We start from the raw sequence: 13,850 nt of genomic DNA, 5'->3' as shown, positions 1-13,850 counted from the left end.
GCTGGGTCTTTCCAGATTTGCTGACATACTGAGTGAACCACTTTGATAGCATCATTTTTTAGAGTTCTGAATAGCTCTACTGGAATTCCATTGCATCCACAAGCTTTACTGACAGCAGTGCTTCCTAAGACCCACTTGACTTCACACTCCAGAATGTCTGGCTCTGGGTGACTGACCACACCATTCGTGGTTATCTAGTTCATTAAGATCTTTTTTGTACAGTTCTTCCATGTTTTCTTTCCATTTCTTCTTGATCTCTTCTGCTTCTATTAGGTCTCTACTGTAGTTTTTGTCCATTGTTGTGCACATCTTTAGATGAAATGTTCCCTTGATATTTCCAATTTTCCTGAAGAGATCTCTAGTCTTTCCCCTTCTGTTGTTTTCCTCTATTTTTATGCACTGTTCATTGAAGAAGGCCTTCTTGTCTCTCCTTGCTATTCTTTGGAACTCTGCATTTAGTTGGGTGTACCTTTCCCTTTCTCCCTTGCTTTTTGCTTCTCTTCTTTCTTCAGCTATTTGTAAAGCCTCCTCAGATAACCACTTTGCCTTCTTGCTTTTCTTTTTCTTTGGGATGGTTTTGCTGCCTCCTGTGAGATATTACAGACCTCCATCCATAGTTCTTCAGGCACACTGCTCACTAAATCTAATGCCTCCAATCTATTTGTCACTCTACTGCATATTCATAGGGGATTTGAAGTTGTACCTGGCTGGCCTAGTGGTTTTCCCTGCTTTCTTTAGTTTAAGCCTGAATTTTGCTATGAGAAGCTGATGATCTGAGCCACAGTCAGCTCCAGGTCTTGTTTTTGCTGACTGTATACAGCTTCTCCATCTTTGGCTACAAAGAATGTAATCAATTTGATTTCAGTATTGACCATTTGGTGATGTCCATGTGTAAAGTTGTCTCTTGTGTTGTTGAAAAAGGGTATTTGCTATGACCAGTGCATTCTCTTGGCAGAATTCAGTTAGCCTTTGCCCTGCTTCATTTTGTTCTCCAAGGCCAAATTTGCCTGTTACTCCAGGTATCAATCTGTCATTTATGAGATTGCACCCAAGTACTGCATTTTGGACTCTTTTGTTGTTTATGAGGGCTACTCCATTTTATTGTTGCTAGCACTGTATTGAAGGGATATTTTTTAAATTTTGGTACCAGTTTTTTTATAGTATAAGTAATGCAACATTGAATATCCTTATACACATTGCTTCTTGAAATCTTTGAAGTATATCTGAGGGAAATTACTAATAGTGAATTAACTGGTTTAGTGTCTGCACCTTTCAAATTTGATAATATATTATCTAACTGTTCCCCAAATTGTTGAATAATTTCACAGTCCAATTTAAAGAGGCTAAGAGTTCCCAGAACTATTCTGAAAGATTTATGTAAGAAGATTGTGATTTCTTGGTCCATTCTGACATATGATATGGCTTGCAACTACTGAGCTATGTGTTTGAGCTATTTCCACCCGATGCAAACAAACACATGAGTAACTATTCTTCACCGTCAGCTACTGACCTATGTCTCCACTCTTCTTCAGAGCCAACTGCTTAGAAGGCTATATTTACTGTCTTCATTAATTCAGTTGCCATTCAATTACATGTTATTGTAAAGTGTTTGTGATATTTATCAGTTGCAATTTAATTTTTTTTTTTTGCAATTTAATTTTTTAAAGCTTCAGTTTAAGTCAGTTTTGGGGGCTTTGTAAGTTTTCACAGAAAATATAATTTTTCTATGTGAAGCAAGAGTTCAAAGAACTTTTTCATGATGTTTCAGTTTGAACAGAAAATCCCCTTATCGAATACCTTTTAGTGTAACACTTGGGTCCATTTGTCAACCTCTCCTCAGATTATTAAGTAATATGATATTCTATGCTGGGTACAGAAAATTTGCAGAGTGAATTCTACATATGTTACTAATTATTAGTAAATAACTAGAGAGTAAATAAGATACCCTATGAAATAATTACCTCAAAGGGAGGATAATAATAGGGACTCTGACCTACAGAATTATTCCTGAGATATAAACAGCCCATCCACATCTTTTCCATCTACACTTTTTTAAAGAATTAAAAGCTTCAGTTTTTTTACTGAAACCACAGGTTTACTTACATTTTCGCCTTAGACGTTGATGTGCTATACTATATTCCCTTTGCTTGTTTTCCTGCAATATCCTTTATAAATCTCTTTTTCTATTCAAGGTCTCAAGTTACACTGAAAGTAGAGTGCATAACACATGGGATCTGGACATTTCCCATGATGTTGATTGCTACTGAGCCTGATGTGGATGAGGTCATTGATATTGAAGCGGTTGGTTTATTTAAGGAATCTACTGTTAACTTCAGACTGACAAGTCAGGCAAGGTAATACATCAAGCATATATGTGTAACTGGTTTTGTGAATGTAATTTATGCTGAACTGGGAAACAGAATTTAAGATGGAAAATTCTATTATGTCATCTTTTTCTGGTTAAGTCTGAGCAGTATTGCTTCTAGGAATCAAAGCTTCATATATTTCATATTTATTATTTAAAACTTGGAAAATAGAATCTACAAAGCGAATACCAAAGAACAGTAAGAACAAGTAAATAGATATTGAAATTTAGAATAATATTTCTATTTGTTTTTCAAAGGGTGTTTTAACATATTTTTTCAAAGATAGATGGGAGGTTTTCAGTAAATTTTAATGGTTTTGGGCTATTAAGTGATTTAACTAGGTAGAGGTGATTAGGTAAGCTACATTGAGATTCCATTTTCTGTTTTATTCTGCTTAGTCACAGCTATCTTTGTTATACTTGTGATAACATAAGCAGCATGGCAGTAATACTTTTACCTTTATCAGATGTAAAAAATATTTTTACAGCTTTTTTTGAGGTATAACATACCATAAAATTCACCTATTGTCAGTGTACATTTCAATAGTTTTTTAAAATGTGCAGAATTTGCAGTCATAGCCACATTCTAGGTTTCAAACTCATCCTTCAGTTCAGTTCACTTCAGTCACTCAGTCATGTCCAACTCTTTGCAACCCCATGGACTGCAGCATGCCAGGCCTCCCTGTCCATTACCAACTCCCAGAGTTTACTCAAACTCATGTCCATTGAGTTGGTGATGCCACCCAACCATCTCATCCTCTGTTGTCCCCTTCTTCTCCCACCTTCAATCTTTTCCAGCATCAGGGTCTTTTCAAATGAGTCAGTTCTTGCATCAGGTGGCCAAAGTATTGGAGTTTCAGCTTCAACATCAGTCCTTCCAATGGATATTCAGGACTGATTTCTTTTAGGATGGACTGGTTGGAACTCCTTGCAGTCCAAGGGACTCTCAAGAGTCTTCTCCAACACCACCGTTCAAAAGCATCAATTCTGGAGAAGGAAATGGCAACCCACTCCAGTATTCTTGCCTGGAGAATCCCATGGACGGAGGAGCCTGGTGGGCTACAGTCCACGGGGTCGCAAAGAGTCGGACATGACTGAGCAACTTCACTTTCACTTTCAACCCTCAGCTGAGACTTTCAGCTCTTGTGTTTGCTATTGATTGTTTTCTTGAGTTCTCAAAGACCTGTGACCATATTTTTTTTAAGTTGCCTGTTTTCTAATTGCATCACTTTACACACTGTTGTCTAATAATATGTGGTATTTAGAATGCCTTCTTAATTATTTTGAGCAGCCATTGCCTGTATTTTCTTAGCACCTCCTTGGTTTTCTTACGTGAACTCATCTGACAGGGAAATGCAGCTTTTTTGTTTGCCCTCTCTGCATACTGGACCGTCTGAGTCAGTGTTCTAACTAATCCCTGATGGTCTCTGAGCTACTGTTCTACCAGACTCAGTAGTTATGTGCTTCAGGAATTTTTCGGTAGAATTGGTCCTATTAGGAGACTCTTGGTGTCACCTTTGTTATCTTAAAAGCTGGTCCCTTCGCTGAGGCTCTTAATTTTTTGAAAACTTGATTCTATTTCAGCTGAAAATTGGCAAGGCTATTTAAAAAATTGATGGAAGCCATTTAAGAAATTGAAAAGTAATCGCAAACAACATTGGGTAGTTGTGACTTTCAGTTCTGTATCAGTTGAATTTTTGTGCTCTTTTCCCTGTGTACGTGGTGGTTCTATTTTTCTCCAATAAAACTTTTTATTTAAAAAAAAAAAAAGTGGCTGCAGTCAACATCTGCAGTGATTTTGGAGCCCAAAAAATAAAGTCTGTCACTGTTTCCACTGTTTCCCCATCTATTTGTCATGAAATGATGGGACCAGATGCCATGATCTTAGTTTTCTGAATGTTGAGCTTTAAGCCAACTTTTTCACTCTCCTCTTTCACTTTCATCAAGAGGCTCTTTAGTTCTTCATTTTCTGCCATAAGGGTGGTGTCATCTGCATATCTGAGGTTATTGGTATTTCTCCCGGCAGTCTTGATTCCAGCTTGTGCTTCATCCAGCCTGGCATTTCGCATGATGTACTCTGCATATAAGTTAAATAAGCAGGGTGACAATATACAGCCTTGACATACTCCTTTTCCTATTTGGAACCAGTCTGTTGTTCCATGTCCAGTTCTAACTGTTGCTTCTTGACCTGCATACAGATTTCTCAGAAGGCAGGTTAGGTGGTCTGGTATTCCCATCCCTTGAAGAATTTTCCACAGTTTGTTGTGATCCACACAGTCCAAGGCTTTGGCATAGTCAATAAAGCAGAAATATATGTTTTTCTGGAACTCTCTTGCTTTTTCGATGATCCAGTGGATGTTGGCAATTTGATCTCTGGCTCCACTGCCTTTTCTAAAACTAGCTTGAACATCTGGAAGTTCACAGTTCACATATGGTTGAAGCCTATCTTGGAGAATTTTGAGCATTAGTTTACTAGTGTGTGAGATGAGTGCAATTGTTGGTAGTTTGAGCATTCTTTGGCATTGCCTTTCTTTGGGATTGGAATGAAAACTTACCTTTTCCAATCCTGTGGCCACTGTTGCATTTTCCAAATTTGCTAGCATATTGGGTGAAGCACTTTCACAGCATCATCTTTTAGGATTTGAAATAGCTCACCTGAAATTCCATCACCTCAACTAGCTTTGTTTGTAGTGATGCTTCCTAAGGCCCACTTAACTTCACATTCCAGGATGTCTGGCTCTAGGTGAGTGATCACACCATCATGATTATCTGGGTCGTGAAGATCTTTTTTGTATAGTTCTTCTGTGTATTCTTGCCACCTCTTCTTAGTATCTTCTGCTTCTGTTAGGTCCATACCATTTCTGTCCTTTATTGAGCCCATCTTTGCATGAAATGTTCCCCTGGATCTCTAATTTTCTTGAAGAGATCTCTAGTCTTTCCTATTCTATTGCTTTCCTCTATTTCTTTGCACTGATCACTGAGGAAGGCTTTCTTATCTCTCCTTGCTATTCTTTGAAACTCTGCATTCAGATGGATATATCTTTCCTTTTCTCCTTTGCTTTTTGCTTCTCTTCTTTTCACAGCTATTTATAAGGCCTCCTCAGACAGCCATTTTGCTTTTTTGCATTTCTTTTTCTTGGGGATGGTCTTGATCCCTGTCTCCTGTACAATGTCACAAACCTCTGTCCATAGTTCATCAGGCACTCTGTCTATCAGATCTAATCCCTTGAATCTATTTGTCACTTCCACTATATAATCATAAGGGATTTGATTTAGGTCATACCTGAATGGTCTAGTGGTTTTCCCAACTTTCTTCAGTTAAGGTCTGAATCTGGCAGTAAGGAGTTCATGATCAAAGAGTTGGACAGTACTGAAGCAACTAAGTACTAAGTTGCTTCAGTCCTGTCCAACTCTTTGTGACCCTATGGACTGTAGCCCACCAGGCTCCTCTGTCCATGGGATTCTCCAGGCAGGAATACTGGAGTGGGTTGCCATGCCCTCCTCCAGAGGATCTTCCCAACCCAGGGATTGAACCTGCATCTCTTATGTCTCCTGCATTGGCAGGTGGGTTCTTTACCACTAGTGCTTCCATCTCCCCACAAATTTCCCTCAAACCCCTTTTCAGTCAACACCTACTCCCACCCCTCATCTCTGGCAACCATTGATATGCTTTCTTTCTCTGTAGCCTTGCCTTTTCTGGATATTTTATATAAATAGAATCATTCATTATGTACTGGATTTTTAAAATGGTTTTTATGCACTTTTAGGTTTCCAAGAAAAGTGAGAGGAAGACACAGAGATTTCTCAACCACCCCCTCCCCTCACATATATGTAACCTCCCCCATTATCAACGTCACTCACATAAATGGTACATTTTTTAATAAAGCTAGACCTACAGTGACACATCATAACCATCCAAAGTTTGTAGTTTCCAATAAGACTAACTTTTGGTGTTGTACATCCTATGAGTTTTGTCAAAAGTATGATGATATATGGGCTTCTCTGATGGCACAGTGGTAAAGAATCCACCTGCCAATGCAGGAGACTCAGGTTCAATCCCTGGGTCAGGAAGATCCCTTGGAGGAGGAAATGGCAACCCACTCCAGTATTCTTGCCCAGAAAATGTCATGGGCATAGGAGCCTGACGGGTTACAATTTGTGGGGTTGCAGTGAGTTGGATACGACTGAGTGGTGGAGCACACACATGATGATATGTATATATATATATATATATATATATATATATATATATCATTATAGTATCATGCAGAGAATTGTCACTGCCCTAAAAATCCTCTTTACTCTCCCTATTTATCTTTCTTACCCCACCCTTGGAAACCACGGATCTTTCTATTGTCTCCATAGCTTTTTTACATAGTCTTTTACAAAATGTCGTGTTATTGGAATCATATAGTATGCCAATTCAGTTCAGTTCAGTCACTAATCGTGTCCAACTCTTTGCAACTCCATGGACCGCAGCACACCAGGCTTCCCTGTCCATCACCAACTCCCAGAGCTTGCTCAAACTCATGTCTATCGAGTCAGTGATGCCATCCAACCATCTTATCCTCTGTTGTCCCCTTCTCCTCCTGCCTTCAATCTTTCTCAGCATCAGGGTCTTTTCCAGTGAGTCGGCTCTTCCCATCAGGTGGCCAAAGTATTGGAGCTTCAGCTTCAGCATCAGTCCTTCCAATGAATATTCAGGATTGATTTCCTTTAGGATTGACTGGTTTGATTCCCTAGTCCCTGGACTGAGACTCCAAGGGACTTGCAGTCTGAGAGTCTCAGACTAGCATATAGTAAGTAGCCGTTTCAAATTGACTGCTTTTACTTATCAATATGCATTTGAGGTTCATCCATGTCTTTTTAAGCCTTGATAGCTCATTTCTTTTTAGCATTGAATAATATTCCACTGTCTGGATGTATCAGTTTATTTATCCATTCACCTACTGAAGGACATCTTGATTGCTTCCAAGTTTTGGCAATTATGAATAAAGCTGCTATAAACATCTGAGTGAAGATTTTCTCATAGATGTAATTTTTCAGTTCTTTCAAGTAAATACCAAGGAGCATGATTGTTGGATCCTATGGTAAGGGTGGGCTTCCCTGAGAGCTCAGTTGTTAAAAGAATCTACCTGCAATGCGAGAGACCTGGGTTCGATCCCTGGGTTGGGAAGATACCCTGGAGAAGGGGAAGGCTACCCACTTCATTATTCTGCCTGGGGAATTCCATGGACTGTATAGTTCGTGGGGTCACAAAGAGTGTATTTGGTTTCATCAGAAATGACCAAACTGCCTTCCAAACTAGCTGTACTATTTTGCATCCCCACCAGTAATGGATGAGAGTTCCTGTTGCTCCACATTCTTCCTGGCACTCAGTGATATTGGTGTTCTTGATTTCAGCCATTCTAATGAAAGTATAGTGGTACCTCACTGTAGGTAGTTTTAGTTTGCATTTCCCTGATGACATATGGTGTGATGCATCTTTTCAAATGCTTACTTGCCATATGTATATCTTCTTTGGTAAGGTGTCCAATAAAATATTTTGCACATTTTTAATTGGGTTATTTGTTTTCTTCTTCTGAGTTTTTAGAGTTATTTGTATATTTTGTATAATAATTCTTTATGTGTTATATCTTGTGCAAGTATGTTCCCCCAGTCTGTGCTTGTCTTCTAATTCTCTTGATATTGTTCTTCTTTTAATGAAGTCTAGCTTATTATTTCAGAGAAGGCAATGGCAACCCACTCCAGTATTCTTGCCTGGAAAATCCCCATGGATGGAGGAGCCTGGTGGGCTGCAGTCCATGGGGTCGCTAAGAGTTGGACATGACTGAGCGACTTCACTTTCACTTTTCACTTTCATGCATTGGAGAAGGAAATGGCAACCCACTCCAGTGTTCTTGCCTGGAGAATCCCAGGGATGGGGGAGCCTGGTGGGCTGCTGTCTATGGGGTCGCACAGAGTTGGACATGACTGAAGTGACTTAGCAGCAGCAGCAGCTTATTATTTATTTCATGGAGACTGTGTCTGCTATTATATCCAATAAGGCACCACCATACCCAGGTCATATAAGTTTTCTCTTATATTATCTTCTTGGAATTTTATTTTTTTTGTTTTGTTTTGTTTTACATTTAGGTTTATGGTCCATTTTAAGTTAATATTTGTGAGACTTGTAAAGTATGTGTCTTGATTATTATATTTTTTGCATGTGGATGTTGTTATTCCAGCACCATTTCTTGAAAATACTATCTTTGTTCCATTGTATTGCCTTTGATCCTTCATCAAAGATCAGTTGACTATATTTATATGAGTTTCTTTCTGGGCTCTCTATTTTGATCTATTGATCTGTGTGTCTATTCTTTAATAAATACCATATTATGTTAATTATTGTAGCTTTATTGTAAGTCTTCAAGTCAGGTAGTATTAGTACTCCAGCTTGGTTCTTGTTCTTCGATACTGAGCTGGCTATTCCGAGTCTTTTGCGTCTCTATATAATCCATTTGTTGATATTCATAAGTTAACTTCCTGGGATTTTGTTTGGGATTGCATAGAATCTACAGGTCAAATTGAGAAGGACTGCCATCTTGACAATATTGAATCTTCTTATTCATGAATATAACATATTTCCCCATTTATTTAGTTGTTACTTACTTTCATTCATCAGAGTTTTGTAGTTTTTCTCATATACATCTTGTATTTACTAATAGTAAATTTATACCTAAGTATTTTCATTTTGAGAGATGCTAATATAAATGATCTTAGTATTCAATTCCAAATTTCACTTGTTAATGTACAGAAAGCAATTGTATTTTGTACATTAATCTTATATCCTTCAACCTTGCTATAATTGCCAGGGATTTTACTGTAGAGTCTTTGGTAATTTCTACATAGATGATCTATCAACTGCAAATAAAGACAGATTTATGTCTTTCCTCCCAACCTAAATATCTTTTATTTCCTTTTCTGGCTTTGCTCCATTAACAAAGATTTGCATATGAGATTGAAAAGGAGTGATGGGAGGAGACATATTTGCTTTTATGTGATCTTTGTGGCGAAGTTAGAAGTTTCTTACCATTAAATATGATGTTGACAGTAGGATTTTTGTAGACAGTTTTTAGCAACTTGAGGAAGTATACCTCTATTCCTAATTAACTGATAGTTTTTATCACTAATGGTTGTTGAATTTTATCAAATGCTTTTTCTGTATCTATTGATATAACCATGTACTTTTTTTTCTTTTTAAGTCTGTTGACATGATGAATTTCATTAATTGATTTTCAAATGTTGAACCAACCCTGTATATCTGGGATAAATCATGTTTGATCGTAGTATATAACTCTTTTTATACTTTTTTGATGCTATTATAATGAAATTGTTTTATTTCTTTTTTCAGATAGTTCACTGTTTTCTTATCGTATGGAAGGCCAACTGATTTTTGTATGTGGATTTTGTGTCCTTCAACTTTATTGAATTCAGTTATTCTAACAGTTTTTTGGTAGAGTCTTTCAGATTTTCTATGTATAGTGTTAGTCGCTCAGTCATGTCCAATTCTTTGCGACCCCATGGACTGTAGCCCATCAGGCTCCTCTGTCCATGGGATTCTCCAGGCAAGAATACTGGAGTGGGTTGCCATTTCCTTCTCCAGGGGATCTTCCCAACCCAGGGGTCAAACCCAGGTCTCCTGCATTGCAGGCAGTTTCTTTACTGTCTGAGCTACCTGGGATTATGTCATTAGCAAACAGTTTTACTTCTTCCTTTCTGATTTGGATGTCTTTTATTTCTTTTTCTTGCCTAATTACTCTGGCTCAGACTTCCAGTACTATGTTGAATAGGAGTGGTGAGAATGGGCACCCTTGTCTTGTTCCTGATCTTAGAGGAAAAGTTTTCAGCCTTTCACCATTGAGTATGATGTTAGCTGTGGGCTTGTCATATATGGCCTTTATTATGTTGAGTTACATTCCTTCTCAGTCAGTTTTGTTGTGAGTTTTTATCATGAAAGGATTTTAAATTTTGTCAAATGGTTTTTCTGTAGCTATTGAAAGTATCATATGATTTTTATCTTTCACTCTATTAATGTGGTGTATCACATTTACTGATTTGTATATGTTGAACTATCTTTGCATCCCAGGGATAAATCCCACTTCTTTTTGATGTGTGAGACTTCTAATGTACTATTGAATTGAGTTTCCTAGTATTTTATCGAGAATTTTCACACCTATATTCATTAGGTCCCTGGAGGAGGAAATGGCAACCCTCTCCAGTATTCTTGCCTTTCGGAGAATCCCATGGACAGAGGAGCCTGGTGGGCTACAGTCCATGGGGTCACAAAGAGTCGGACACGACTGAAGCAACTTAGAGTGCACACACACACACATTCATCAGGTATATTGGCTTGCATGTTTCTTTTCTTTAAATGTCTTCATCTGCCTGTGGCATGTGGGTATTGCTGACCTCATAAAATGAGCTTAGGAGTGTCCACTCCTCTCCAATTTTTTTGAAAAGTTTAAGAAAGATTAGCATTCATTCTTTTAAAATTACTTGGTAGAGTTCACCGATGAAACCATCTTGTCCTGGGGTTTTTTTGTTGGGAGCTAGTTGATTAATGATCCAATCTCCTTACTTATTGTGTTGCTGTCTTCTCATTTGAAGTAGTAGTCACCTCCTCCAGTTTTTGCTGACTGTCTTCAGAAGATAAATACCTTCTTTCTGTCCTACTTGAGATTCCAAGGATTTTTCAGACCTTTTCTCTGTGTATCCCTGTTCCACACCTCTTCCTCTGTCTCATGGCAGAATACAAAAGCTTGTATGCCTTCTCTTGATCCTGTCAAGCCAGTTCTAATGCTAACAAGCCTCCTTTTTGCTTTTCCTAGAGCAATGCTAAATGTTCAACTTTGTGCTTTCTTACAACCCCTCAGAGTTGGGCCTGCTTTCTACAGATGCTCACTAGCCATCTGCAAAGGCTCAGCATTGCTGCTCTTGGGAGCTCAGACCAGCCACAGGATGAGGGTGTGTGGGAGCAAGGCACCCAGAGTGCTGGGGATACTTAGAGACAAGCTGGGGGAAGTGTAGTAAAGACGTTTCCATTGTCTCATGGGTGGGCCTTCTTGAGGAGAGTATGTGATATAGTTAGTAGGTGCCATGTCCATTTAGTGACCTCTAAGAGCCCTATTCTTTGCTCTTCCAGCCACTCCCCAGCGAGGTACCCATTTACATATTCTCACTTTCCTCCATGGGAAGAATCACAAGCTGAGTTCTCTCTGGGCGCTGCACTGTGGCACTCTGGGGGAGGGCTCACACTCCTAAAGTGAAATCATTTTGCTTATGCTATGTGGTGTGTCCATTTTGAATTGTTTTGTTTTGTTTTGTTCCAATAGTGTGCTGGGACCTCTCCCCTGGACTCCTGGACTTCTACAAAGACTCTCTGTCTGTCCACTGTTAATTGTCTAAACCAGTTCTCTCCAGGGACAGTTCCAGGACCATGGCCAAGAAGGGCTGGAATTGGTTCACAGTCTACGTTAGGGTCTACAGCCAGAATTGAGTTCCATATGCCTGTCACCCTACACAGGGATGTGTGACTCCTCCCAGGACCTTGAGCATATGGCACTGATGACATAACCAAAGCCAAATAGAGCCATGACTAAGTCCTTCGGGGTGTGGAGCTGTTTGCCATAGCCACAGTTAGCAAGTCAGCCACCTGGTTGTGGGCCTGCTTTATCAAAATGGCTCCCCTCATTCTTAGACTACACCAGAGTTTCACAATCTCCTACCTAGGTACTTTTGTCCATGGATGGATGTGAAATTATTTTTGTTGTGGAGGATATGGGTGAGGAACATCTTATTCAGTCATCTTGCTGATTTCACTCCTGTTTTGATATTTATTTTCTAGTTTCTTGAAGTGGGAGCTTAGATTACTAATTGGAGATCTTTTCTTTATTCTGTTGTAAATATTTTTTGTGTGATAAATTTCCCTGTGGGTACTGCTTTAGCTGCATTTCACAAACTTTGATCTGTTGTATGTTCATATTCATTTGGTTCTAAATGTTTATTTTTATTTCCTTTGAGAGTTCTCATTTGACCTCTGGGTTATTTGGTAGAGTACTGTTTTATTTACAACTGTTTTAGAGGATTTCTATTGTCTTTCTATTATTGACTTCTAGTGTGATTTTATTCTGGTCACAGAACATACTCCATAAACTCATTTTATATTTATTGAAAAGAATGGATATTATTCTTTTGTTGGCTGGAGTGTTCTACACATATCTGTTAAAGCCTGTTGGTTTATCATATTTTTTTAATTCCTTTGTTTCCTCACTGATTTTCTGTCCCATTGTTCTCTAAATTGATGAGAGGAGTATTCAAATCCCAGGTCATAATTGTGCATTTATTTATTTCTCTTTTAAATTATGTTTTTGCTACATATACTTATGAAGTTCTGATATTTAGTACATGAAAATGTAGGATTCTTATGTCATTTTGGCATATTTACTCTTTGTCATTATATAATATCTCTTTTGTCTGGCACATAAATTAGCTTTGAAGTCTACTTAATCTGATATTTATATAGGCACTCCTGCTTTACTCTTACTTTTTAAAAAAATAAATATTTGCATGGTATAATGCTTTTCATACTTTTGTTTTCAGTCTACCTATATCACTAAAGGTGAAGTGTATTTTTTACAGACAGCATATAATTTGATCATCCTTTTAAATTAACTTGACTTCCATTGGTGTACATTTACATCACTAACATCTAAAGTAATGATTAATATATTAGTTTTATTTCTACAATTTCATTGTTCATTTTGTTTCTTTCATCTGTTTTCCTTTTCTTGCCTTTGTATTGGTAAACTGAACTAATTTTAAAATCCATTATTATTTAAAATAAAAAATAAATAAATAAATAAAAAATTAAAAAAATTAAAATCCATTATTATTTATCTATAGTATTTTTAAATACATATCACTGTATAGTTTGTTTTTAATAGTTACTTTATTATAATATTCATATGCAACATATCACAGTCTATTGCTATAGACATTGTGCTACAATAAGGGTAGAAACTTCATTTCCATAGGTTCCTTTATTCCTCTCAATTTTTAAATGTAAAGTCATGACATAAATTGAGTACCATGAATAATGATGTTATAATCTTTGCTTCAGTTGTAAGATATTATAAAAACTCATCAAAAGAAGGATAGTCCATTATGTGCTGTGCTGTGCTTAGTCACTCAGTCATGTCCAACTCTTTGCAACCCCATGGACTGTAGCCTGCCAAGGCTCCTCTGTCCATGGGGATTCTCCAGGCAAGAATACTGGAGTGGGTTGCCATGCTCTCCTCCAGGGGATCTTCCCAACCCAGGGATCAAACCCAGGTCTCCCGCATTGCAGGCGGATTCTTTACTGTCTGAGCCACTAGAGAAGCCCATACCTACCCCTATTTTTATCCATTCCTTTGTTTTTCTTTCCTCCTGAAGTCTCATCCTC

At 38.0% G+C, this 13,850-nt stretch overlaps 1 protein-coding gene across 1 annotated transcript in view; it reads left to right on the top strand.

Annotated features, from left to right (window-relative positions):
- Positions 1-13,850, top strand: part of CFAP47 (cilia and flagella associated protein 47) — a 491,580-nt gene that overhangs the window by 454,430 nt on the left and 23,300 nt on the right. Inside the window, exon 62 of the mRNA XM_020881679.2 lies at positions 2,193-2,354. Coding sequence (XP_020737338.2) covers positions 2,193-2,354 — 162 coding nt within the window. The remainder of the gene's footprint in view (positions 1-2,192; positions 2,355-13,850) is intronic.

The sequence above is a fragment of the Odocoileus virginianus genome, unplaced genomic scaffold, assembly GCF_023699985.2.
Source record: "Odocoileus virginianus isolate 20LAN1187 ecotype Illinois unplaced genomic scaffold, Ovbor_1.2 Unplaced_Scaffold_10, whole genome shotgun sequence".
Taxonomy (NCBI): Eukaryota; Metazoa; Chordata; class Mammalia; order Artiodactyla; family Cervidae; genus Odocoileus; species Odocoileus virginianus.
This window is presented reverse-complemented; position numbering and strand designations above follow the sequence as displayed.